The 24,181-nt window shown below is 43.5% G+C and overlaps 2 protein-coding genes across 2 annotated transcripts; one reads left to right on the forward strand and one right to left on the reverse strand.

Moving 5' to 3' along the window:
- The first annotated feature begins 3,834 nt into the window (after nt 1-3,834).
- On the forward strand, nt 3,835-11,533 carry ggt1a (gamma-glutamyltransferase 1a). The gene is made up of 12 exons (XM_084360494.1): nt 3,835-4,165; nt 4,241-4,371; nt 4,453-4,542; nt 4,878-5,070; nt 5,350-5,510; nt 5,617-5,766; nt 6,206-6,342; nt 7,644-7,831; nt 7,935-8,062; nt 9,566-9,678; nt 9,764-9,877; nt 10,917-11,533. The coding sequence occupies exons 1-12, from the start codon at nt 3,993-3,995 to the stop codon at nt 11,061-11,063; spliced, it is 1,725 nt and encodes a 574-aa protein (XP_084216620.1). The 5' UTR covers nt 3,835-3,992; the 3' UTR covers nt 11,064-11,533.
- An 866-nt stretch (nt 11,534-12,399) lies between these two features.
- Nucleotides 12,400-23,963, reverse strand: anapc5 (anaphase promoting complex subunit 5). Its single transcript, XM_084359275.1, has 17 exons — nt 23,469-23,963; nt 23,313-23,392; nt 22,003-22,112; nt 21,649-21,892; nt 21,268-21,334; nt 21,077-21,178; nt 20,791-20,981; nt 20,620-20,701; nt 20,415-20,507; nt 18,823-19,004; nt 17,945-18,080; nt 17,693-17,767; nt 16,886-17,007; nt 16,703-16,810; nt 16,291-16,438; nt 14,786-14,948; nt 12,400-14,685 (listed from the first exon to the last, which is right to left on the reverse strand). The coding sequence occupies exons 1-17, from the start codon at nt 23,664-23,666 to the stop codon at nt 14,465-14,467; spliced, it is 2,322 nt and encodes a 773-aa protein (XP_084215401.1). The 5' UTR covers nt 23,667-23,963; the 3' UTR covers nt 12,400-14,464.
- Between the last annotated feature and the right edge of the window lie 218 nt (nt 23,964-24,181).

Genomic DNA, 24,181 nt, shown 5'->3' on the forward strand with positions numbered 1-24,181 from the left:
CGAAAACTTCACCTGACTTTACATTTTTGAGAAGATGATGACTGAATTTTACATTTTGGGTGAACAGTTCCTTTAAAACACAGAGGAAAATGACATAATGTTCACACAGAACATGTTATTGTATCGACAGTGTGGAACAGTAAGCGGCAGCAGAGGACGATGGTTTGTAGTCTTCGGGTGGTGTTTCTTTAATACATATAAACATATATAAAAATAAATTGTATTATTTGTGAGGCAGAAACAGAAACAACTCTAAACATGCTGCTGGTTGAAGAGCACAACCATGCTGAGCAGTGCGACAGCAGAGTGGTGAACTGCTCCTTTAAGATGACACCTGCTCTTCCTGTAAACATGAAGGTATCTTCTCTCAGATTACATTAGTTTGTGATGTTTCTATCTTTAGGTCCAGTCATTGTCGTGGCTCCTGATTCCTCTGGTTCATCAGTGGATCAGGACGCTGGCTGCTCTCTAATAAACACTTCCTCTGGCTGCTGTGTTTTATCCTAGAGGTTGTAATTATGATCGTCTGTGCCCTTAATTTAATCTATTATCCCCATGCTGCTGATTTGTTTTGTCAGAGCTTTGGCTCTCCGAGCAGCGCTGATGAACAACTCATTTTAACAATATGTGCAAACATGACTGACTGTCTGGTGTCTGACAGTAGCATAAACACTACTGAAGGAGATGATGACTCCATAAATCTGCTTGGAAAATCTTTAAAAAGACGGTCCTACCTAACATGTGCAGAACCTGCCTGAGAAAAATCATGTTTTTAAGTTTTCTTCAGTATCACAGTAATCCAGTGATAGTTGTCTGTACAGCCACAGGTTCACCACAAACAGGAACTACTCATAGATAATTCGGCAGGTTTAAATGGAGATTTTAATATGTGCAAACATGTCCGACTGTCTGGTGTCTCACAGTGCCATAAAAACTACTGAAGCACTGTGGGAATGAAATGTAAAACCCTAAACGGTGGACAGAGCAGGGTGGGTCAGACGGTCCTGATTCAGATGTCTTTGAGATGATTGTTGTTGTGAGAAGTGGAGGAGACACTGAAGAGACAACAGTGGAAACAAAATCAACATTCTCAAGACAGCACACACACCACGCAGAGCAGCAGGAAGCGGCGAGACATCGACGCAACTGTGTTGAGGTTAAGACGCTGATCATGAACTGCAGCATCACCAGCTCAGGTCTGGTCAGGGACCTTTGCTGCATCATTCTGCTGCATCTGACTGTCAAAAATAGAGATGTATCTATCCATGCCAAACACCTAAAAGCACACGTCCATCTCTGCTGAGGAGGAAGAAGCTGAACTTATAATAGCAGCACACACACTGTGTGGAGCCTCTGTCATTAAAGGCCTGCAGCCACACATCAAAGCACGTGACATCACCCTCTTCTCCACTGTGGCCAACCGAGTGTCTCTGCGGGCTGTTTCAACCTGTTGCTGAGGAACAACACTGCGTGATTTCATTTGCTGCTCAGTAAACAGGCATAGGCCGTATTCCTACGGCGGCCATTTTCCTCTGATGTCACGATTTGTTGTCACCTGGAGTACAGCAGTAGGACATCATCCGTTTATTGTGTGGAAACAATCGGAGGTGTGTTAAGTGTCAAAATGAAAGCGACGCGCCTCCAGCTGAGGGATAAAAATACGACCGAGCTCCAGCTGATATTTCATGAAGCACCCCTCCTCCCTCCTCCCTCCCTGACAGTGACAGTGACGGTGACATGTGCACAAAAGCTGAAGGAAGGCTTTTGTGATCTGCAACAAACAGATATGTAATTGTCCTCTTCCGCTATAAATCAGCCCCGTCCATTAAATAAACTCTGATCCTGGGGGCGGCTCTGAACCTGGGAGATCCAGAGCAGGATAGTAGTGATTAGATTTGGACACAATCACAACAGCAGCAGCAGCAGCAGCAGCAGCAGCCTGCAGGCTTCTTTCAAAGTGCTTTATCAGTGTGGCCCAGCAACAGGAGAGCACGCTGGATTAGCCGAGGTACCACAGAGGGGGGTTTGCTGTTGAGTAGCTTCTGTCACAGACGTTGCCAGCTTGGACCTGCGCTGCCCGGAGAAGGCTCAGGCATCTCAATCGGCCTGACGATGCCTCCAGAATTTAAGCCATTTAATCGACTGTGACACGGCTACCGAGCATGGCAACGCTGCCGGCTGAGCCAATCACACGGAGCCCCGAGTCGAGTCAGGCTGAGTTCTGCCTGCATATAACAAATCGCTCTCACCTTCACTCTGGCAAGCCTGCCAGATTGATATCAGACCGAAATCCAAGGTTATGGACGACTGAAAAGACAAACTCAAGAGTTTCACTTCAAAGTGAGGAAAAGGAGGCATCCATCACCTGAAACACTGCGTCTAGATTTTAAAAAATGATCGAATTAAAAGACAGCAAATCCAGATTTCTGTAAATAATTGAATGTGCGGATTTCTGTCAGAATTTGAAACCTTATCGCCGCATTGCTGAAGTTTCCAAGAGCTCAAAAACATCCAGCAGTTACACAACAAAGCTTCGCTGACCTTTGCCCCCCATCTTCCTCATAAAAATTATCATTTTATTTATAAAGCATCTTTAAAAACTGATTTTACAAAGTCACTGACAGGTAAAGCAAAAGCAGGAAACTCAGGAAGACAAGGACTCAACACAAAATCATTATGAATAAATATAAATACAGGAATAAAAGCTTTGAAGAAAGCAACATAGCATGAAAGTAATTACACAGAATTAAAAGGAATAAAAGGGATAAAAAGATGCTAAAAAGCCAACATCACATAAGAGGAATTAGATATGGATAAACGACAACAGAAAGACTAAAAGGATTTTTTAAAAAGGCGACTTCACATAAAAGCAAGTCTAGAAAAGTGGGTTTTAAGACGTGATTTGGAAGATGCTGCTGGTTCTGCGAGCGTCGTCTCTTCTGGAGCTTCACAGTAAAACAGAGTTGCAGCGTTCTGCTAAACAACTGAAGTAGACTTGTTTTAAAACGGAAAAACATACAGCTTGTTCGACATAATCCAAATCTCCAGAAGCCCCGAGATCACAAACTGATTTGAAAACATGTTTTTTACATCTTTGACGTGCTACAGTGAAGATTTCAGCTTAAAAAGGTTGTAAATAACGTCTTTACAGATCAGTTTGTGATCTCAGGGCTTCTGGAGATTTGGATTATGTCGAACAATCTGAATGGAGCCATTTTATTTTAATTTTTTTGGTTGATTTTTTTGTTTTAAATCAAGTCTCCAGCTGCTTCAGTTGTTTAGCAGGATGCTGCAGCGCTCTGTTTTACTGTGAAGCTCCAGGAATGTTTTGTGGATGATGACTGTCCATCGACATGTTGGTGAGGAGATGATGACTGAGTTTTCTTTTTAAAATCATTTCTAAATCAGACACGGAGCCAACAGAGCGAAGCCAGAACTGAGGGTCATGTGATGGCCTCTGTTAAAGCAGTGAGAAGCCTCGCGGCTGCAGTCTGAACATGTTGGAGGCGAGAGGCTTCTGACAGGAGGGAGTTTGAGAGGAGTGCATGACTTTTTGAGCATTTATTCTGGAGATGGTTCAGTCTTCCTCTCTCTCTCTCCATGTGTCTGTAAACACACACAGATAAGGGAACATGCTTATTATCCAGAACCCACAGCTCATCGGCGTCACAGTGTGACACCTGAGCTAAGTCACACCTGAATACCAGAGATGACACATCATGTTCTCTCACCAGTCTGAAGCTGGTCAGACCGAACACCTTGGCATTATCACTGACACACTGGCAGCCTGCTGAATGGCCTGCTCTCTTCTTCCGTCTCTTCTTGTCTGATATTTTCCGTCTATCTGTGGGTGAGTGACTTTTTCTGCTTCTGATGATGTATATGTGTTTTGTCATGTACGCGTTTGACTACCGCTCTGGATTTGACAGATGAAGACTCTTGTTTCTGAGCTGAGGGATCCGGTCTGACAGTGTGTTGATGTTCACAGGAAAATGGTTGGGAAGTCCCTGATTGCTGGTCTGGTGGTCCTTCTGGTGGCTGCAGTGAGCCTGTTCCTGGGGGTGTTCATGGGCCTGGGGAAGAAAAACACTCCTCCCCCCTCGGACCACTTCTACTCAAAGGCTGCTGTGGCTGCTGATGCTGGAAAGTGTTCAGAAGTGGGGAGGTAAGAGGACTCTGACACTCTCCTCCCGTCTCTGAATACGTGCCAGCTTCACTAAGTGTATTCTCGTGTTTTCAGGGACATTCTGAAGAAAAACGGTTCGGCCGTGGATGCTTCTATCGCTGCCCTGCTATGTGTCGGCCTTTTGAACGCTCACAGCATGGGCATCGGAGGAGGGCTCTTCTTTGTCATCTACAACGCTACCACGGGTGAGTGTGCATCATAACTCCTCAGCACAGTTAACTGAGTAAAAGCACAATCATCAATCTGCCCTCATTTCTGCTCCACAGGGAGGGTGGAAACCATCGATGCGAGGGAGACGGCGCCCATGAACGCCACTGAAGACATGTTTGGCAACAACACCAAGCTCTCTCGTACAGGTACGAGCTGTTGGAGGATTTCCCGGGCACAGGTTCACTCAGTGCAGATCTGACTGATTGTGGTCCGGAAAGCTGTTGCAGCTACTGCAACATGTCTCTCTATTGTTGTAACAGAGCGAGAGGGATTTAAAGAGGATAAATAATCCTAAATCTATCAAATCCAGCCTCTCTTGGATGTTCCATCATGCTTAACAACCTTTCTGTCTTCCCGTGCGTCTGCTGCATCAAAATAAAATACTAAATCTGTATGTGCAGAACACTTTATCTATTGGATTCTGTCTCTTAGTATGATAGACAGAAAGAAAGACCTGAAATTCACAGTAGTTTCATCACAGGTGGACTGTCTATAGCCATTCCCGGGGAGATCCGCGGTTATGAGATGGCACACAAGAGGCATGGCAGACTGCCATGGAAGGACCTGTTCGAGCCCAGCATCGCCTTGGCTCGTGACGGTTTCCCTATTGGAAAAGCGTTGGCTCACGCCATCTTCAAGAGCAAAGACTCCATTCAAAGAGACGCCAACATGTGGTAAGGATGATGAATCGAAGGTGGCCGCAATTCATCTGCTGCTTTTTCTAATTTTACGACTGGTACTGTATACACGCTCGTCACATCAATACATGAGATATGAAGCTACAGCAAGCAGATGGTTAGCTTAGCTCTCCAGACAAACGTTAACCAAAGTGACAGTTGTGTCTTTTACAGCGCCAACAGCCGACATTTTCAACCTCCGCTCAAACAGTATTGTCCGTAATTTCCCACAGACTTCTACAGTTTACTTGTTTTCTTCTCTTTGTTTCCCGTCAGTGAGGTGTTTTGTGATTCTCAAAGAAACATCCTGAAGGAAAATGATATCATTAGATTCCCAAAGCTGGCCGACACGTACCAAAGAATAGCAGAAGAGGGACCGGATGTGTTTTATAACGGCTCGATGGCACAGAGCATCGTGGAGGACATCCAGGCGGCAGGTCGTGTGTTGTTTTTCTTTCTGAATATAATGAATACACATCACGACTAACTTTGAGCATTTTTCCCCTGGTTTTAAACTCACTCTGACATGTGTGCTCGTCCCAGGTGGCATCATCACCCTGGATGATTTGTTGGAGTACCAGCCTGTGCTGAATGAAAACCCTCTGAGGCTGAACGTTGGGGAATACACCATGTACGTCCCAGACGCCCCCTCCAGTGGCCCCGTGCTGGCGCTCATACTCAACATAGTGGATGGTGAGCGGGCCGGCCAAGTGCTTGTGCAGCCGTGCAGAAGAAAAGGATGTCAGGTTTCCCCAGGTCGTCCCTCGAATGTCTCTCCGCCTGATTTGGACGAGAACACAGAGCTGCGACTCTGCTCGCCAAATTTATTTCACCCTCAGCAGCCCATCTGTTCAGCCACAGCATGTTTAGTCATGCTTTAAATAAAAAGCGGCATCATTAACTTTAAATGAAGGATGAGATTTAATGTGTTCATATAAGATCACGTATTCAAACTGCTGAAAGGCTTCATGTTGCTATTTGAATTGCGGTTCAGACAGTTTAATGACCTGCCACTGGCTGAGAGAGGGGCTTTTAGCACGATGATGGAGAAGACTCATTAGGCCGAGAAAATGTGATTCTTCATTTACTCCAGACGTGGTTTTCTTTTTTTTCTCCTGTGGATATTTTGCAGGGTACAACTTCACAGGCACGAGCGTGTCGACAGCAGAGAAGAAGACTCTGACGTACCATCGCATCGTCGAGGCGTTTCGCTTTGCTTACGCCAAGAGGAGCAGACTCGGGGACCCACGATATCTCAATATTACTGATGTAATTCTTCTTCTTGTCGTCCTTCAGACTTTTATGTCCAGCTTCACGTTACTCAGTATGATCAGGCGTTTCCTGCTGGCCGCTGTTCAGTTCTATAGGGGCAGTGTGGGTATGAAATGCCTTGCTCAAGGGGCAGCATGTGTATTTATTTACAGCCTTGTTTCTAAATGTTTGAATTATATTTATTACACTTTATTATAAGGATGCAAAATGTTACATACATTCACTTTAAATTCCATCTGATGCATATTTATCTTTAGCTTTATAATGCTGCTATCTTGACAGGTCGAGTTAATTATTATCTGGAGGAAACAAAAAGCAGTTTTCTTGAGATAATAAGACATTTTATCAAACCAGTGGACCATGACAACTTTTGGGTTTGATATGAAGGTACAGTAATAAGATAACAGTGACAACAGGTGATTTATCTTGTTATTGAGGTAACAAAGGTCGTTATCTTGAGATGATGAGATAAACTAACCTGTTATCACTGGGAAATAATCTTCAGATCTCGATTATGGCACGAGCCCAACTCGGTAACTTCTAAGTTAAAATATATAGTTTGGTACCTGAGAAATTTTAAATGGCACAGATGGAGCCGAAATGTGCCAAATCTCTCTAATTTTGTTCTGATCCACTTTATTAGCATAAACGTTGGCAGAGGTAACGTTCAGATGTTTTGCTATCATTTGCCAGAGATTTGGAGCTGCAGCTGCATCGTTCCTCCGGGAGATTCATTCTAAAAGTGTAATTAGTTTTAGGCGGAAATCAAATCTTTCATTTATGTTGCGTGCCAACTTCATTTACTCAGACCCAGTGAGATATAAACTTACACATCTGAACAAATAATTCAAGTGTTCCCTTTGTTATGATACCTGTAGAGCTTGTAGTTGCAGACATACACTCCGTTAATTAAAGGCACTCAGTAGAGCGCATACCTCCGCCAAAGCTGAACAGTCCCCTTTAATTTAATCAAGCATAATTCAGTATTAAATATAAAAAGAAACATTCCTGGATCCGTCGCTTTTATCTGGATCTGCACCAGAAGTTAATGGGCTCTATTCTGGGCTGAGACTCATCCTCCATCGAAGTTTGGTGGAAATCTGTGTAGTAGTTTTTGTGTAATCCTGCTCACAAACCAACAAACAGTCACTGGCGAAAACATCACCTCCTTGGTGGAGGTAATAATTTAGCCTTCAGATGTTTCAGGCTTCATAGTATCGTTCCAAAAACCAGCACTGCTCTGCTGTTTACCAGTTTTCCTGCCACACTGTCTGACGGACTTGTTTTGTTCTCCTCAGCTCATCCACAACATGACCTCAGACTACTTTGCGGACGGCATAAGAAGTAAAATTACAGACGACACCACCCATCCAGACAGCTACTACGAGCCAGACTATTTTGTCCCAGACAACCACGGGACGGCTCACCTGTCGGTCATAGCAGAGGACGGGAGCGCGGTGGCGGCCACGAGCACCATCAACCTATAGTGAGAAGCTTTAGGCCTTCGTTCAGAGTGAAACATGCATTTCTTCAGTTGTGATGATTATTATCTGTGACTCACTCATTACAAAGCTGTTTTATTTCTCCAGCTTTGGTTCCAAAGTCATGTCTCGATCGACTGGGATCATTTTCAACGACGAAATGGACGACTTCAGCTCTCCGTACATGACCAACGGGTTTGGCATCCCTCCGTCACCGAACAACTTCATCCAACCAGGTGTGGCTGGACTCAATTATCACACTTGTACAACTCCGACCCGAGTCTAGGTTTAAACTTTGTGGACAAGTCTGTGTTGATGGATGAGAGCGTTTTTTTAAATTAGGCCTCTTGTTTCCACAATCACAAAGAGGATGTTGTTCGACCCCTTTATCTGGATGCAGAGGTGATGTTTCCACCAGCCTTTCACTTGTTCCTGCATCCGTCACTGTCAGGAACTCTGATAGCCCTCAAACAGCGTCACTCTTAAAAGAAATGAGTCGGTTTACAACCTCTCCTGTTCTCTCGTTTGTTTAAAGTCATTTTAAATACGTGTTCAATTAACGTGGCTCTTTTGAGCCTAAAATGCTGCACAGGGACTAAATGTTTATCCATTCTAACGACCTACTGTTGGCTTCAGACAGATTAGTTTCCTCCGAAATCACTTAGAGACTTGTGTAGGTCTCATGGGCTCAGCTCTTAGCGTACGACCATCATGCCTCTCCAACAGAATTTTTCTGTTGTTTTTGGGTAACTCTACTTTCTCACGAGTTGTGGCGTCCCTCAAGAGTCAGTTCTTTGACCCCATTTTTTTGTAATCCGTCTGAGATGAGTGACAAGTGACTATCGACTCACTTTGTCCCTCTCATCTACTGTCAATCACACCAGAAGCTCTCTGGTATTAAATCCTTCCTTGAGTGTTGTTTTTTTAAGTTTTAATAAAACTTACTGCTGATGAAGAAACCGGATAACGTTGCTGGTAGAGATGGAAACAGAAAGGCGAGGCAAGCCAGTGTGCTTGCATACAGGTGGACAATTTAAGCAACACTATGTAATGTAAAGCATGCAATCCATTTTCATGTGGACAACATGGAGCTATACATGCCCTAAAATCCACAGATCCTGGGCAGCCTTGCAAATCTCACTTCTTGCCTTCTAATATTAAATCCCGGATGTCTCAAAATGTCCTTAAATATAACGATGACAAGTCTGAGGTCATTCTGTCTGGTGCATTTGATTCAGTCGAGTAAAGTCTGTTTTATTAATATACTGCCAATTCACAACAAAGTGATCTCATGACACTTTTCATTTCTAGAACGTACTCTTTCATTTACAGAGACAAATAGAGAAGGATAAAGCCAAACAGGCTGTCAGGAATCTTATTTATTTGTTCAGACCTCTGCTTCGATGATCAAGTCAAAAATGTGGTTTAATCTCGTTTCCTCCAGCTCAAGATAATCTAAAAAATGTGTCACTTTTGTATCATTGTTGAATTTACAGAGAGTTGAACATACTTTTATCTGCTCTCAGCGTGATTTCGTAAAGCTCTGTACTGGGACCTCAGCCAGGCCTCCCTCGGAAGGTCTCCAATTAGCACAGATTGATTTATATTTTATCTGCCTCGTCTGGTCTTAGTTCTTGTTAAGGACTTTGTGACTGAAAGAAAGATGCTGCATAAATATAATGTATCATTATTATTATTATTATAAGCAGTGGTAGCCACATTATGTCTATCTGTTGCAGGCAAGAGGCCGCTGTCTTCCATGTGTCCAACAATCATCTTTGACAAAGAAAACAGAGTGAAAATGGTCGTAGGAGCGTCCGGCGGCACGAAAATCACCACAGCCACCGCTTTAGTAAGTGTGACTCAGTCACATCTCCGTCCTGCAGACGCTCACCGCCAGTGATTTGAAACTCTTTCCTTTTATCTGACTGAAACAGGTCATCCTGAACTCCTTGTTCTTCAACTACGACCTAAAGAAAGCTGTGACAGAGCCGCGAGTTCACAATCAGCTCAACCCAAATATGACAGTAGTGGAGCAGGGCTTTGAAAAGGTGAGTCACAGCTGGAGACTAAAGATGCAAAACAACAACAACAACAACAACAACAGCAGCAGCAGCTTCTGATGCTGATAGTTTGACTCATTTGACTACAAACATACAGTATCTTACCCAGCATGCCTTGTGCTTTTTGATGGATTTACCTCCGTACAAGACAACATTTAGCAACGTCAGGATGAAAATCAACTTGCAAAAACCTGAAACAAAACTAAATTTATTTATTTTTCTTTAGTCTTTGAGATTGCATTAAAGGGAAAGTCCACCCCAAATTCAAAAACACACAGTGCTCTTTAAATATGCAGGATCCCTAATAATTAATTATTTTCGTAACATTTTTCACAGTGAGTCAGTCGATTAAGGCAACTTAGGATCCTAGGAACATTTTTTTTTTATGTAACCAATATAATATAATAAAAGGTGTTTGCTTTTGGCCTGTGGCCCGGCATTAAGTTATACTTTTGGCCCACAAATGGAAATAATTGGGCACTTACGATTTACTTTTGAATATACATAAATTATCCGAGCTATGATGCTAGCAGCTATATCAGGCTCTTGACCCAGTTTTAGATTCATTTGAGTTTATTTTATTAGGAGTCGACCAGTATGGGTTTTCAGGTCCAGTACTGCTACAGATTATTAGAAATCAAGGAGAGCGATAAACGATATTTCATATACTGCACATTTGCTGTAAAAATTAAAATCTGTGTCAAAATTAAGAAGAAACACTGAAGTGAACTTCAGTACTGTTCTTAAGTACAATTTTGAGTTAGTTTACTTGAGTATTTCCTTTTTCTGCTGCTTTATTCTTCCTCTAGTAACTAGTTACTTTGCAGATTCAGATTTTTTTATTGTTTATAGGCTATTAACTGTGTTTTGCAGTTTATTTTATCTGTAATCTGACAGAAAGTCAGTGTTTTAGCTTCCTGAGAGGGAGGAAACTATGTTGTTTAAGTGTATGTAGTGTAAGACCAGTAACACCTGTACCTGCACAAGACTCTTTTCCTGTGTTTGTGTCTTGATGAAACCACGGCAGAGTGTCCTGGAGGGTCTGGTCCAGAAGAACCACGTAACACAGCTGCTGCGGACTCCGGACTCCGTGGTCCAAGCGGTGGTGCGGCAGGGAGAGCGTCTCTGTGCCGAGTCCGACCCCAGGAAAGGAGGCTATCCAGCAGGATACTGACGGGTGACCTCAGGTCCTCCTCTGCTGCTCTCCGTCTGGACAGTCTCCTCAAAGACACTCGGACAGAGCGGCAACACAAAGTCTGCACTGAAGACTCAAGCAGTGTTTAAGCTAAGAGACACGGCGAGATGAATCTCAAACGACTCATCACAAAACCTCTTTTTACTCAAACTCAATTTTTCAGCAGTACTTATTGTTTTGGAATTATTTTTTGAGTTCTGAAGTAAAACAAGAGGTTGCACCTAGTTTGACTCGTGTATCATCACTACTGGGAACCTGGTCAGGACGGTGATGACATCTGCTTTATTTAATAACCCTATTTTATGTATGACACAGTGCCAAACATATTAAAAACAACCAAGTAAGTACTAATAATAATTAGGGCCAATGATCATGTCAAAATTAAGAAATGTTTGAGGTAAGAATCTGAGTGGTTGTAGGTTGTCCGTATAGTATTTTCATTTATTTTATTGTCGAAGGAAAAAAAATTGTGAATAATTAGACAATTTGTCTGAAAACGGGGGGGTGGGGGGGGGGTTGTCTTAATGTCAAACCATTAATTAATTATAAACTAGACATGGAGGCAGGTTTAACCCGTGAAAACTAAGGACACCTCAGGTCGTTTGCCTGTTCTACCTGATCGTCTGCAGACATCTCTCTCCTGATGTAAGCTGATCCTGAAACCAACATTATTTAACAGAAACTGTTGTTTTCTACCGTGACTCTTTATTGAAACGATTACTTTTGAACTGTAAATGTTTAATATCGAGTAGAGGTTCAGTGAATGTATAGTGTGTTCTGAAAAATACATTTGCAGATATATTTTTCTAAACATGCATTGTTCTTATGCCATGTTTTGTTGCCATGCTTGTTATTAAACATTTTGAACAAAGATGTTATATTTTACCAGATGACCCCTCTGGGTATTTCTGTGCTCTTTCCGTGCTGCAATATTTGGCACAAAATCACTAAATCTCATCTTTTATTCTAAGGTTTTGGCATTATTTGCTCGATTAACGACTTTAAATAGATTCATCGTCTCGCCGTTTCAGCACCAAAACATTCACAGTGAACTAAGTTTTTGAGGACGACGGTTCAGTCACGGTCGAATGAGGTAAACAAAAACCTGTGCAGGACTCAGGACCCCTGAAGAGTCTTTCACTGTCCACTGAGTTTCAATCAGCATTCAGTAAATATCTCCACTCATGTGTGCTCTTTGAGCAAATGAAAAACCAAGTACCAGTCACAATGAGAACGTCTGTTTGCCTTCGGGTAAAAGGCTCAATCTCAAAAATGTCTGACTGTTTGTCATTCATGACTTTTCAGAGGTTAAAAATATCGTCTCAGCTTCTTTAATCATCAGGTTTTTAAAATATCCCTCATGATGGCAGAAATCCCTCTACCTGTGTAAATGTCTCTGCTGCATTAAACCACTTTGTAACCAGCCGCATTTAATCCAAACATCAGCTTTCTGCTTTGAAGGGTTCTGGAAAACAATTTCGCCAAAATCAGAAAAGCAGATTTTCCTGTAGTGGACTATTTATCCACTTAGATTGTTTGGTGTTGTCGGCCTTCTCTCTAATATAATGGAGCTGAATGGCAGTCAGTGCCTGGTGCTCAAAACAGCATAAGGAAAGAAAAAACATTTGAAAAACTCAACAGCGACATCTCTCTCCCGAAATCATGATCCAGTTTCAATGTTGGAACGATTTTCTTTATGTTTCACCACCAAAAGTAAGGACGTGCTCACGGACGAGAGGCTTGTGCTCATGACAGGGACGTAAACATTAAAAGGACAACTTCACCCAAATATGTAAATTCAGTCATCATCTCCTCCCCTCATGCTGATGGAAAGTCCCTGTGGTCCACAAAACATTTCTGGAGCTTCACAGTAAAACAGTTGCAGCATTCTGCTAAACAACTGATGGGGTGCTCTCAACAAGCTCTGTGGATTACCTCGAGTAACCGGGTCATGATTTCTGGAAAGAGACGCTGCTGTTGAGCTTTTCGAATGTATTTTCTGAAGCTTTGAGCTCCACAAGCTGAGTGCCATCTAGTTGCATTATACTGGAGAGAAAGCAGACATCTCTATGGCAACCTAGACAGGTACATAACACTACAGGTAAGAGGAAACATATGCATTTAATCTTGGGGTGAACTGTTCCTTTAAGACTCTTTGGCTAAAAGCATAAACAGAGTCCAGACGCTGCTCTTTGTTAACACACACATGCTCCTTTCGTAAGAGCATTAGTTCATCCTAAACAGGCCACGTGGACCGGCCCACAAGCTCTCCCCTCTTCATCAGGGCGAACATGTAAATACAGGATCTAAATACGTCCCCGCGCCCGAAGCCAGAACACAGCCGGTGACAGTGAAAGGAGCTGAGAGCAGGCCGCCTCACATGTGTAATATTTACATAAAAAACAGGCCTGCTTTTCCGACCGACCGCTGCAGTCCGTCTGTTTATGCGCTACATGACATGAAGCCAAACATGGTACTTTAACCCGGCCAACAGGAACGTTCGGGGGGTCGGCACCGAGAGAGAAAAGTCATGTCATCAGTCCCAGAGACACCAGAACTATAAACTTTAAATATCACTGAAACTGAGACATTCCCGCTGTGGATATATTCCCCTCACAATTATTCCTGTACTTGTGGCTGATTAACTGAAAACTACAAAAGATTGAAACCGGTCGTTTATTTTCTTGAAAGAAGTGCAGTAAGTAACGGATCACAAGCCCGTCGGGACACCTAAATGTAATGTTAAACGCTGGAATTGTTCTCACAAATTGTGTCAGACGTAAGTGGAATACAGAGACAGTATCTGCTGTCGTATTATAAATGTGAGCACGATTTCCTCCTCCGGATTCCAGCTTCATCAGTATTCTCCTGGCGAAATATGAATCATCCAGGCCACTGAAACACATTCATCTTGTAGCTAACTGTGATATTACCCTCATTCATCACAAAGCGGCGGGTAAATCAGTGCCGCTCGTGACAGCTCCTGATAAACTTTGGACATTTATACCACACTGGCGGCAGCCATGTTCAGTCTGTCTGATAAGACTGGACTCCTGCTGTGTGGGAAGCTGTTAAAGCACATGTTATATTTGTCATCAGGCCATTATTCAAATGTGAACCTGACCACAAGGGATATTTGACCTTATTCTTGCTTTACTGGAAGCTCAGGCTTGTTTATGACTGTGGACATTGTCCTCTCTGATTATTGGCCTCGTACCGCACGCAAACACTTCCACAGTTGCTTTTTGTTCAAAATATTTATACATGAAAGGCTTCAGAGCTGACAGAGCAGAACAGATCTTTATCACCATCTAGTGGTGAGCAGCAGTGACTCAGCTCAACAGTCAGAGGAGGAGTTGTATCCAAAATAACTCGAGCAGTCAGAGCCGCATGGAGACCGGTGGTGCCGGTGACTGCAGCTCCTGGTCGAGCAGACGGAAGAGCATGGCGCTTTTGTTGCACTGCGAGGTTTGTCCCAGAGCACGGTGGAGCTGCGCCTGCAGGTAGTGGACGTCCCGCAGACGCTCTTTACAGCTCAGCTTGGAGAAATACGCTGCAGCCTCCTTTAGCGTGTCAACAGCCAAAACCGCCAAATGCAAATCTGCAGGGAGACAACAAGCAGCAGTGTGTAAATAGAGGATGTACGGAAAAACCACACAGTGTGATAAGGATGAGTGGGTGGATGAGTGGGTGGATGGTACCTGCTTGCCCTTGTCCGTTTGGCCTGAACCCAGCCACCGCCATCTGACAGCGGGCCGTCAGCAGCAGGGCTCGGCCTTTGTCCATGACTGATCCGTGAGCCAGGACCGGCTCGATGGCTTCATGGAGAACACTCAGAGCCTGCTCAGGGACCCCCAACATCAACTGCAAGAAACACATTAAGTTAGAGTGTAAATGTCTGCAGGCTTCACACGACACCTGCAGGTAATGTTTGTACTACGAGAGTCGTCATAACCAAAAATTGTATCAAATAGTCAAGTACTGTATCGATGTCAGAGGCTCCAGTAGGTGACAACACCAGCTGAGAGTCTGACGATGTAACGTAAGGATCCCCCTCAGCTCAACACTCATGTAAACGGTGGATTAATTACAAAATTGAATATTACAGCGTGAAATACAGTTTTACTGATGTGTTCTGTGTTTGGGAGAAGGATGAGCGACTGAAAGCTGCTTTCGCCTCCATTTAGTGAAATCCTGTCGGCTGTGACTCGGGACATTCTCAGGGATGTAACTGGGAAATTGAACGAGGATGTCATCAAAGAATTAGGGTAACTAACTCTGTCAGTATCTGCTGTCTCACCACAGCTCAGCCTCTGTGACACAGCAGGCTTCAGAGTTGACAGGCTATAACCAGTGACGTGTAAACTGTTGGATAATAGTGCAGCGGGGGAGTTTGAGAGAGACTACAGAGTGCTGGTGACTGCAGGCTGCGTCCCGTACGTCTGAACTTCACTGCTCTTGAAGACTCGGGGGAATTGTGCGAGTGCTGAGAGCTGCGCGCCGTCCAAACCCACAATTCATCCGGTCCACACAGACACTCAAGGAGACTTTCTGCAGACCTCACTCATTTAATTACCCACAATTCACTGCAATACAAACACAACTTTGTAGAGCTTATTATGAATGTGTAAAACAACCACATTATGATACAGAGGCTAGAGAAGTAATGAAACACATCCTGTTATAGAGTCTTTAAGCCCGTCCATTAGCAGCTTACATCACTCTGCACCCTCACGCCCTCGCAGACTCCGTGTGACGACATGAACACGTCACAGGATGTTCGACTGCAGTCAGAAGTCCAGAGGGTGGACATTTGGATTTGGATACATCAGAACCGAAGAAGACAATTTTTTTATTAATTTAACCCCAACATGTTTTTTTGTGAGTCCTTCAGAGATCAAGACCTCATGAGTTTCACTCAGGCTTAAATTGATTAACCGTTGATAAGTATTAAAGTTTGTTTTGAACATTAGAGCGTATTATCTGGATGAAATGTACTGAAATGAAAAATATGCAACACAAAAAAAGCTATTTCTTGTCTGCTTGTAAAAAATATGTTTGACCTTCGTCCACCATTCAACTAACTGAGTCAAGAAGTCACTGCCTGCGTGCCGCTGTTATTTTGCATAATCCCGTGTGCTGATTTGCATTGATCGGAGCTGCAAGAGTGTTTGAATAAAGCCTGTTTTTCGCTGTTGCGGCTGACCTGAGTGAAGGCCAGATGAAGGATGGTCTCTGAGGCCAGGGACTGGAGGTGGTGCTGTCTCGCCAGAGCCAAGGCCTGCAGGAGGAGAGGAAGAGCGGTGGAGAAGCCAGAAGACTCCCAGTGGAGCTCCGCGGTGGAGAGCATCACTCTGTGTGACACATAAACAGGCGCTTATACAGAGCAGGAATAGAAAGAGATATTTTGGGAAACGTTTTTCATGTTTGTTCTCTTGTCTCTTTATAATACAACAGTCTGTGCCTCCAAAGAGGAAGTATAATGTGAACATAACACATTAAACATTTATTGTAGCTCTAAAAAAGATGACTCATTCAGTTCCACAAACACAAGACAAAAGTTCAGTTGTGTTCGCCCTCTTCTACAGAAACAGGTTATCATGGCTCAGACATTGTACCTGATGACCACCTCTGTGCATTTCGTCTTCTCACAGTGCGCCTGCAGACGCTGCAGGATGCTGTACGCCTCAGTGCTGCGGTTCAGAGCCTTCAGGACCTGAGCTTTCCTGTCGGCAGACACACCGTTACAGCTTCAACACAAACCACACACGTGTTTATGAGACAGCCGTGAAGATTGTTACCTGTAGAGGCCTTCTGTTTTGTTTAAGGCGGAGATCGCTGTGACCAGCGGCTCTGCCAGGTGGTATTTCCCTTCGTTCATGTGTCTCTCAAACTGGATTTTCAGATCACACAGCATCCACAGCTGAAACAAAAAACAACAGTGTTTTGTACATTTTTTCCTCTCATGAGTTATGATACATCGTATCAAACTGACTAAAGATCAAAATCTGACTTTTTGACATCAGTTATTCCAAACAAAAACTGTTTTACCACAAACATCTAAAGTAAAACATTATGTATAATTTGCTTAAAGACAAGATGAGGGTCGGTAATTTAGAAATCATGGAGTAAACTGACTAAGAGACATATTTGATGGATATCTCATATGACACAGACTTTATAGAACAGCTGATAACCTGTACAGTTAATCCAAATAGTGAAAGAAAAAACTACAGTCCAAGTTTTAGCGACCCCTACAGGGGGATGGGACCCACAGGTTGGGTCATCAGGTGAAAGCCGGCTGGTGCACTGAAACTAAATATACTGTGTTAGCTTAGCAGAGTAGCATCAACTACCATCTCAGCTTTTGACTTGTGTTGAATTCATGTGTTTTGGTTCAAGTTTAGCTCATTTTAAAGCACAAATATGTTCATTTTGTATTAAAGAAACAGCCATAAAGGCCTAAAATTGCAGCATCTGTTTGAATAAGTTTGCCATCCAGCCCACAAACTTGAACTCCTGTTTTCTAGAACTTAACCGTTTCTGCAGAGACTGCTCTGTCTTTGTAGGACAGCTCTGAATAATACATCATGGTTGAGAGAACACACCTTGGCGTGCTGTGAGTGAGGAGGAAACTGCTCTTTCAGATGCATGAGAATCTCTGACACTGCACTGTACAGACCCTGCAACAGAAGCAGAACGGACACGGGACAAAGAGTTAAGTGTTTAACTCGGCTGGAGCTGGAAAGAAGACCCAATCAATGTTTATTACTTTCCTGCGATGCCGGGCCAAGTGACTAATGGATATGCAACAGCGGGGCAGAAAGCAGACGGGCGAGATCAAATCAAAAATGTGTTACCTGCTCAGCGTGCAGCTCGGCCAGGTGGCACAGAGCCACAGCGAACGCCTCCGTGTTGTTCTGCTGGACCCCGAAGTTGACCGGCTCCAGACTGCTCATGTTGAGAAGCAGCTGGGCCTGCTGCAGAGCCATGGTGCTGCATGACACACAGGGGGGAACCATGAAGGAGTGGTCACATACACACACACACACACACACACACACGCACACACACACACACACACACACACACACACACACACACACACACACACACACCTGACTCATCCAGTTCTACAGCTAAACTTCTGGTTTTTAGATTTATTCTCATGAAAACTTTATCTTTATCTGAAACAGTAACATATTCACTCTGATGGTATGATTTGATTACGATTATTAAATTCTTGCTAATTTTCGAAGCCAGAAGAACAAAAAGATACGAGGTCACGATCGTTTCCTCTCAGATATTGAAAGACTTTTGGTTCACATTAGTGAGTGTGTCGATGAAACACCAGATTATGATGAAACTGAAGCAGATCTTAAAGATATTATTAGAATTTAAACATATTCTTAATCTTTTAAACACAACGATTAACATTAAAGCAAAAGTTCACCCAAAAATTAAACAATCCAGTCATCTCCTCCCTCAGGTGAGGGAAGTCAGGTGAAGTCTCAGTAAAGCTTCACAGTAAAACAGAGTTGCAGCATTCTGCTAAACAACTGAAGTATTTTTGGGTGAACTATCCCTTAAAGCAAACTTTACGACTCGTAGTAAGCCTGTTTCACAGAGCTGATGTGCTGTGAGTGAGGGGCAGCTTGAGTTGTGTCGAGACGTCCACTTCAGTAACAGAACAGAACAGGACTGTGTCAGCTGAGGGCGGCGGGTCGCAGAGTCTGACCTCTTGCCGTACATCCTCCATATGGACGTCGTCTGAGCGAGGCTGATCTCGATCAGCTCCGACAGACTGTGTTTCCAGTGCAGGATGTCCGTGTCCTTCAGAGCGTCCATCAGTTTGTGGGCTGTCTTACCCTGCGTCGCCCCCTGCTGGACCAAAGACTGAATGCCCAGAGAGGCCAGGTACTGCAGCAGAGAGGAGAATGGATCAGTGTGGTGGAGAACATTTGTACATGTGAAGCGAGCAGTGTTTTAATCAGAGATCCTTCTTTTTATTTCAACCTTTCCGAGTACTCCTGTCAGGTATTTAATGAAGGAACGCTGACTTAAAGACAAACAATGCAGGCGAGGACACAAATATTAAACATGTTTAACTTCCATGTAACAGCTGTTTCATGTGTTTTAGAGGAATCTGAATGAAATATGAAATATGAAGTAGATCTGCTGACTAAAATATAGAAACTTGGCAGGTTATTAATTTAATAATGTTAAATGTACTGAACTCTCCAGGCAGCGTGTGACGTGATGCAAATACTTTCTCAGGCCAGTGTTAGTCTACATTTTATGATTTGTCAGCTAAAAATTCAGTCGCACCAAAAAATGGTCCCAAAATGAGACTAAATGTTTCGCAGTCCGGAGCCGTGAACACCGATGAGGCAGCGTTTCATCGCTGCGGCTCCGTTTTTAACAACAAAAGGCAGAAGTCTAACTCACACTCAGGACGCAGCGACCTCATTACACAAGTTTAGTTCTTATTACTGAGCTCACAGATCACTGAATCAATGACTCTGGTATTTTCAAGCATTTCTGGCATCTTCAAAGTAAAACAGCAACTTATTTCCTTTACATTGCTGTCAAAATGTTGAGTTCCCTGTTTGTTACAGGCGTGTGAACTAGTATCATTATATTTAATGTGTTTTAGATCATAAACCTGCCGTGGACTGAATCATTTAAGGTTTGGTGTCTCGGATAAAACCAAACTTTGTGGTTCACATGGAGCAGAAACAGTCACAGTCGGACGGCAGCTCTGGAGTTTAGGCCACTTTGGTGTTTTGATAAAAACAAATTTATTGCAGCATTGCAGCCAAAATGTGGGAACAAAGACTGAAACCACGAGATGCTGCCTGACTGATCTCTTAAAACGGACAATTCGTTGTATTAACTGTTATTGTTATATTTTAATGATAAAGTCTATGAATGAGTTCAGGGCGACACAGTGCAGGCACAGAGCAGCTGGCAGACAGAGGAGGTCGTGTTTTACAGCTTTTACTGGGTCACTAATGGTTTTACTTATAAAGAGGGACGAGGTCGGTGGGCTGGAGGCTGTGATGGAAGAGCCACAACAACAACAACACAAAATGTCCGTTTTTGACGACCTGGAAATGAGACTCAGTAATTATCAGCCATGTTCCTCCTCCATCACCGTCACCTGGTCTGAAGACTTCATCATTCTGATTCTTTGTGAGGTTTTCAGGTCAAAATCAGGAGTTTTTCAAAGCGAAACTGAAAAGTGATCCAAAAGTAATTAAAAAATCATGAAGAGCCACAGCCACTTTAATACAGGCATTTCTATTCATGAGCTCATGTTGCACTCACTGGCAGGCAGAAATGGGCAGCCATCTTCACTGAGTCCTCAGTTAACACAGTGCTGTCAGATCCCCTCATCTGCTCCAGAGTGTAGAGCCAACTCTGACGTGGGACACAAAGAGACGGGGAGGAATTAACTAGGGCATAATGAACCATCCATCCTGCTGCAGAAGTGACATGGAGTCAGATAATCAGAGAAGAGGAAGTTCTTTACCAGACAGTGCTGCAGGCACACGTGGTCGTTGGACTCCTGGGCGATGCGGATGGCCTCCTGTAGAGCCAGGTCAGCCTGCTGACTGAGGGAAGAGAAAGCTGCTGTATAACCCAGATGTTTTACAGCAGGAACGTGTCCATGTAGTCAGACTGCAGCAGTTCTTGTACTCACTAGTGTCCGAAGCGACAGTGCAGGCTCGCCAGGTTGAGAGCGGCGTAGCGGAGACTCCGGCCGTAGCCCTCGTCCCCGTTACTCTTCCCCTCATTTCCAGACAAGATGAGTCGGTCGAAATAATGTAAGAGACTGTGGGCCGACAGGAAGATGTCCTGGACCCTCATGCTGTTCAGGTAGTTCAGGTAATGCTGAGGAGAGTGAAAACCACAGAGCTGATGAAGACGAGATCCTCCTCTAACACACCTGTTGATAAAGTCTGGAAAGTTAAGTTCATGAATCTCACCGCTTCAGCAAAATCTGGATTAAACTTCAGCATGTTGTTGAGCTCTTCCTGCAGCGCGGCCGGCTTCAGAGCTTTGTTCTCATCGTTCTTCAGGAGATACGCCTGCACAGAGACGGATTCAAAACCCGTAAGAGCCCATCAGTGATGCAACAGCACGTCTGGGTTCAACACCAGGCGATTTAAACACTCACCTGTCTTGCGAGAAAGTACTCTGCTTGTTTTTGTGACAGTGGACCTCTGCTGGGATTATTGTCGTTTCTAGAACAGGAACAAAACATGTTCATCACTGAAACAAACAAACATGTTTTTGACACAAAGAAAGAAAGAAGTTCATGTGGAACGTTTGCCAAATTTACAAGAAGGCGCCAATGATTTACAGTTTGTCGTAGACGTAGCACCACACACATGAAGTTTCTCTTCACTCAACAACTCTCAAAATTATGCAATTTGTTAATGGAGTCTGGTGATGTTGTGGTTACTAGTTCAGCGGTTGGATCAGTTGAAACAGACGGTGTGTTCAAACATCTCCTGCTGACACCGGCAGGTTCTTCACATCACAGTGACTCACTAACCGGAGCTCTGACTCGTGCAGCGGCGTGTCCAGCTCATCTTTGTCCATTCTGTCCCCGACAGTGTCCTCGGTGCTGGTGAGGTCCATGTCGGAGTCGTCAGCGGCCAGCGCCGGCAGCCCCACCTGTCCGTCTGTAGGCTTGCCGTAGTGACTGTGGTAGTAGAGCTGCAGGGACTTGTACAGCTTGTAGACCTGACTGAACGACAGCTTGTTGTAGGCCAGCAGCATGTGTCTCATAAAAAGACCTGAAGAAGAAGTGAGACGGAGCTTCATGTAAATCTTCTTTATGATAACGATGATGCAAATGTTTCAGCACGTATAAAGAGACTGTGACATCATGTGTACCAGCACTCACCTACAACACTGGTCTTATAGGCCTCAGAGTCAAAGGCAGTGAAGGGCGTGGGCAGAGTGGAGAAGAAGTACTCCATGTCTTTCAGCTCCCCGTCGGCCATTTCATGAAGCCTTCCAATGAAGAAACAACAGAGTTACATGTCAACATTAGTGTGGTGTTGCTTTGGTCACAGGGCAGCAGATCTGGATTATCTTCATTTGGAGACGTGAGACTGTGTATCTCCTGTTGGACATCATGGTTTTAACAGCTGCATTACAGGAAAGTGATCACACCTGCTGTATTGTTCAAGAGATTCACTCAGTCATTCGGGCTAAACTAATGATTATTCCCATCATCGATTATTTTCTCGAGTTATTTGATCTATAAATCATCAATCAGTGTTTCCCAGAGCTCAACATGACCTCAAGTGTCTCGTTTTGTCCACAACTCAAAGATATTCAGTTTACTGTCACAGAGAGACACCAGAAAATATTCACATATAAGAAGCTGAAGTCAGAGAATCTCAAACAACTAAGTGATTATCAGATTAGTTGATTTATGATAGATTAATTGAATACTTGTTGCAGCTGAGTCAACTATTTTATGTCCTATTTATTTACTATACAATAACAATAGAGGATTTATCTATCTATCTTTACATTACTGATGATTATCGATCACAAACTGCATTAACATTGTGTGAAAGTACCAAAAGTCATTCCTTAAATATTGTCCCAATATTGATATTGAGGTATTTGGTCAAAAATATCATAATATCTGATTTTATGCTCATTACAAAGTGTTTGTGTGTACGTATATATATTATAGCTTTATCAAAAAATATAAAAAACATACAATGTAGAGCTCGACCGATGTATCAGTTGGTCGATATTGGACAGATATATATCAGTATCGAGATTTATGTTTTCCAATATGTGCTGATATGAAAACTTTTTAGATATTACAACGCAGGAAAAGATGTTTGGAGTTTATAATTATTGAATTCTGAGAGACGTTTATCATCATCCTGCCTCTGTGTGTGTGTGTGTGTGTGTGTGTGTGTGTGATAACCACAACTGAGGGATCGCTGCCAAAACACGAATATATCGGCCGATTTATTGACACCGATACGTTTCACTCCCTAATATCGGCATCGTATGAAGAGATGTTGAGATTTATATCGTTTATCTTGATTTCACACAGATTTATTGCATCATTTGTATCAGCACCGCTCAGCCTGACCAGGTCAACATGTCGGCAGATGCTAAAATGTTTCCTCACAGTTATGAGTAAGAAAGTCCTGATGAAGTGTTGGAGACTGAAGCAGGTACCTGAGTTTGACAGCATAAGCAGCCTGAGGACAGCACTCCTCCACAGTCTTCAGGAACTGACCCAGAGTCAGGTCTGGACCCTGAAGACAGCACAGCAACACACAGTGAACACCTGCTCCAGCACACACACACACGCACACACACACACACACAGACCTGCTGCAGCGGCAGGATCAGCTTGTTGAGGCGTCTCCTCTCCGGTAAAGTGATCTTGGTGGCGGTCATGTCGTACAGCAGCGCCAGGACGGAGATCTTGTACGGAGTGACCCAGTCTTTGATGCCGAACACGTTCGCATGGACCACTCCGTTCGTCATCATGGGGTTGAAGTACAGACTCTCGTGCACGCTCGCCATTTTAACGGCTTATATGGTGAAGAAATGTCCCGATAATGTCACAAACTCGGCGGAGAGAAAAGTCAGAGTCAGCTGCCAGCGGTCCAACAGGCAGCTAACGTTAGCTAGCTAGCATCAAGTTAAATGAACGTTGGTGAAAAAGGCAAAATCATATAAACGAGTATTCTGCGCTAACTTACTGATAAAGCATCTGACTGACAGTGAACGCTTTCTTCTCTCACGTCACGTTTTGTGGTTATTCTCAAACATGTTGACAAAAGTTGCCTCTTTGCGTTCAAACCGCCCTCCATCCGTCCCCTGAAATGTACGTCATCAAGGGACGGTACCTTTTTTTTTCTCTTTTTTTTTTTTTTTTTTACGTTAAACTTTATTTTTGCTCTCAAAACAAAACCAGCAGAACAACAACAACATTAACAAAGACGTGAAAATAACGATGATAAACTGTTGAAGAGACGATTTTCTGCTTTCTGTCGGACACAGTTTGTGTGGAGAGAACTCCGCCTGTCAGCGTAGAA

This window comes from Pagrus pagrus (assembly GCF_965226575.1).
Source record: "Pagrus pagrus genome assembly, chromosome: 8".
Lineage (NCBI taxonomy): Eukaryota > Metazoa > Chordata > Actinopteri > Spariformes > Sparidae > Pagrus > Pagrus pagrus.

Bases quoted from the DNA above. Each gene is read 5' to 3' on its own strand.
- ggt1a (XM_084360494.1), top strand. From the start codon at position 3,993: ATGGTTGGGAAGTCCCTGATTGCTGGTCTGGTGGTCCTTCTGGTGGCT. The intron at 5,511-5,616 runs GTCGTGTGTTGT...TGCTCGTCCCAG, and splicing joins GGAGGACATCCAGGCGGCAG to GTGGCATCATCACCCTGGAT. The intron at 8,063-9,565 runs GTGTGGCTGGAC...TATCTGTTGCAG, and splicing joins GAACAACTTCATCCAACCAG to GCAAGAGGCCGCTGTCTTCC.
- anapc5 (XM_084359275.1), bottom strand. From the start codon at position 23,666: ATGGCGAGCGTGCACGAGAGTCTGTACTTCAACCCCATGATGACGAAC. The intron at 20,702-20,790 runs GTGAGTACAAGA...CTCTTCCCTCAG, and splicing joins CACTGTCGCTTCGGACACTA to TCAGCAGGCTGACCTGGCTC. The intron at 17,768-17,944 runs GTAACACATTTT...CTTCTGTTGCAG, and splicing joins CCGAGCTGCACGCTGAGCAG to GGTCTGTACAGTGCAGTGTC.